Consider the following 3,220-nt stretch of genomic DNA (forward strand, 5'->3'; position numbering starts at 1 on the left):
GATGAATCTTGCGATGTCTCAAAAAAGGAACAAATGGCTATTGTTTTGCAATATGTGGATAGTCTTGGCTTTGTGAAGGAAAGATTCATTGGAGTTGTGCACGTGAAAAATACATCCTCTTTGACAATCAAAAATGCCTTAAAATGAAGTTCTTACAAGTAATAAGTTGATTTTTAGTCAGGTAATTTATTATTTACTTTTTTGTTACTTCAATTTAATTTAATTAGCTTTGTGTTATATTATATTATATTATATATATATATATATATATATATATATATATATATATATATTTCAATTTTTTTAATAAATAATAGGACAAGGTTATGATGGGGCTAGCAATATGCGAGGGGAATTCAATGGTTTGAAAGCTTTGATATTACAAGAGAATGACACAACTTTTTATGTACATTGCCTTGCACACCAACTTCAATTGGTGGTTGTAGCTGTAGCAAAGAAGCATGATGGTGTTAGTGACTTTTTTGAGCAAATTTCATCGGTGGTTAATGTTGTTTGTGTCTCGTGTAAAAGAAAAGACTTGCTACGGCAACAAGCAAGACAAAGGGTGCAAAAAGGCTTATGTAGTGGTGAACTCGAAACGGGAAGAGGGTTAAATCAAGAGACTACACTTGGTCGGGTGGGAGATACAAGATGGGGTTCAGATTTCAACACACTCACAAGTCTGATGAAGTTGTTTGCGGATGTTCTTGTGGTTTTAGAATTTGTGAAAGTGGATGGAGGGTCATTGGCAAACCGCCAACAAGTGTCCAGAATTTTAGCATATTTTAAATCTTATGAGTTTGTGTTTTACTTGTATATGATGTATGACATTTTACACCTCATGGGTACATTATCAAAGCAATTTCAAAAAAAAAAAGATCTAGACATTTTAGAAGCGGCTTCGATGGTTAGAGGGACAATGGACGCATTGCAATCTTTAAGAGCCATGAGGTTTGCTACCATTTTGCCAAAGGTATCCTCTTTTTGTCAAACACACAATATTGCTACACTGGAAATGCAGGATTTTTATATTGGTGCGAGAAACCGAACGACCACAAAAACCAATAGATTTCACTTTGAGGTTGAAATCTTCAACACGGTGGTAGATATGCAACTGACAGAATATCGAGATCGATTTAGTGAAACAAGCACCTAGTTACTAGAATACATGGGTGCTTTGAGCCCTTGTGATTCATTTTCACAATTCCACAAATCAAAGTTGTTGAAGTTGGCTAAGTTGTACAAGTATGACTTTGATGATTCAGATTTGATAGATCTTGAAGGACAACTTGAGATATTTTATCACTCTTCCATCAAAGATGAGCGTATTACCACTTTGAATGGAATTTCTGAGCTTTCTCGTTTGATGGTTTTGTTGGGCTGAAGTTTTGTTGAAGATTGCGTCATTTGGGCTCGGCTGTTTATTTATTTAGTTTGTATTCCGGTTTGGGCCTGTCCAACCAAGAGCCCTTTTTGTTTATTATATAAGTATATGCTTGCATGCATATTAGGTTAATGATTGAAATGATAGATCAGAGCATAACGATAGTATTTACAGGTTTCTTTAATCGTTCTTGTAACCTACCAATCCTCTACAGTTGATGTTCTTAATGGAGCTCTTCTGAGGATTTTGTTTTAATCATTCGACACGATTGATTCACTCTTGCCTTGTTCTTTTTTTTGTGTTCTTGTTGTTTTTATAATTAATTACCTGTTTAAGATCTAATCGATATTCATAGATTAAAGTTTTAATCTCATCAATTGGTATCAGAGCAGGTGGCTGTGTAATCGATACACATCTTTTCTGTGAAAAGGTTACAATTAGGGTTTTTCCGCAATTAATAATATTTATTGAGCCGTCATCTCATTATTGACGTATCTTGATATTTATTGTTTTGCCCTAATCTGAGTTATTACAAGTCTGATCTTTTAACAGGTTTTTTTTCGATCATAATGGACGAATTGCAATCAAATCCTATCAATATTTCCAACAGCATCGGTTCGACGACGAAGATTCCAATCCTATATACCCATGATTATGAAGTCTGGGCGCATCACTTTGAAGACTACGTCATAGGATCTGAGGATAATGGATACCTCATATGGGAAGCAATCATTAATGGACCTTTTTCTCATTCTGAAACGTCAAGAATTGTTAAAACTCAAAAGGAGTACAATGATCTGCTGAAAGATGTCAAAGATATTGCACAAGATGAAAAGGATAAATTCCAGTGCAATATCAAGGCGTTAAGGTTGATTAGATTTGCCCTTCAATCCGACACCTTCAGGTTGGTCAGCTCATGCACGACGGCAAAGGAAGTTTGGGATAGACTTCGCGAACTGTACTCTACAGACGGGGATCTTGAACACTCTATCCAAACCTTACTCTTATCGGTGTTTGGAGAATTCAGGCAAGGAGCCGAAGAATCAGTGACCCAGACGTTCGATCGCTTCAATCATCTTCTCAGCAGGATGATCAAGCATGACATCGAAAGGAAGCTTATCGAGCAAAAGGTTACATTCTTAAATGGTCTAAGGTCTGAATGGAGAGCAGTGGTGTCTACAGTCAAAGCCCATGAGCAGTTTAAATCATATTCCTTGGCGAAATTGGTGGGTATTCTTAAGTCCCAGGAGAAGATTGTACTACAGGAGAAGAACGTTGTTTCAAGCCTTGGTTCGCTGGCCCTCCTATCAAAAAGTAAAGCTGTGATGGAGGATGAAGACCTTAACTTGGAGGAGTATGACCTCACGTCTGAGGATTATGCTATGATGGTGTCTAACCCCAAGAGGTTCATAAAGAAGAGATTCTCCAGCAATAAAAACCGAAACTGGCAGGGGAGTTATAGTTCAGAAAAAGTTAACAATGAACCGAAGGTTGAAGAGCCCAAGAAGGAACCAAAGGCTGATGGTGATTCTGGAGTAAGCTGTTACTACTGTGGTGGGAAAAACCACTATGCTAAAGATTGTGTCCTTAAGAAGATGGCTGAAAAGGATGACGAAAAGGATGAGGAAGTTGTGCTGCAGAAAAGGCTAGATGAGATGAGAAAGAAGAAGTCTACCGCTAACCCTTCTATGAATGCTCTTATTGTGCAGGGTTCGGTTGCTGATGACGAGTTCGGTAGAGTGGAAGTTTGGTCTACTGACTCAGAAGACGATGAAGTGAGGAAGCCTACTCATGGAAAGGCTTATGTGGCAAAGGAGGAGAGCAGTGGAGGAAGAT

At 37.7% G+C, this 3,220-nt stretch overlaps 1 protein-coding gene across 1 annotated transcript; it reads left to right on the top strand.

Moving 5' to 3' along the window:
• Window positions 1–343: 343 nt before the first annotated feature.
• On the top strand, window positions 344–1,156 carry LOC111885683 (uncharacterized). Its single transcript, XM_023881927.2, has one exon. It carries the CDS (start codon window positions 344–346, stop codon window positions 1,154–1,156), a length of 813 nt encoding a protein of 270 aa, XP_023737695.2.
• The last annotated feature ends 2,064 nt before the right edge of the window (window positions 1,157–3,220 follow it).

Source organism: Lactuca sativa, chromosome 7 (genome assembly GCF_002870075.4).
Source record: "Lactuca sativa cultivar Salinas chromosome 7, Lsat_Salinas_v11, whole genome shotgun sequence".
NCBI lineage: Eukaryota > Viridiplantae > Streptophyta > Magnoliopsida > Asterales > Asteraceae > Lactuca > Lactuca sativa.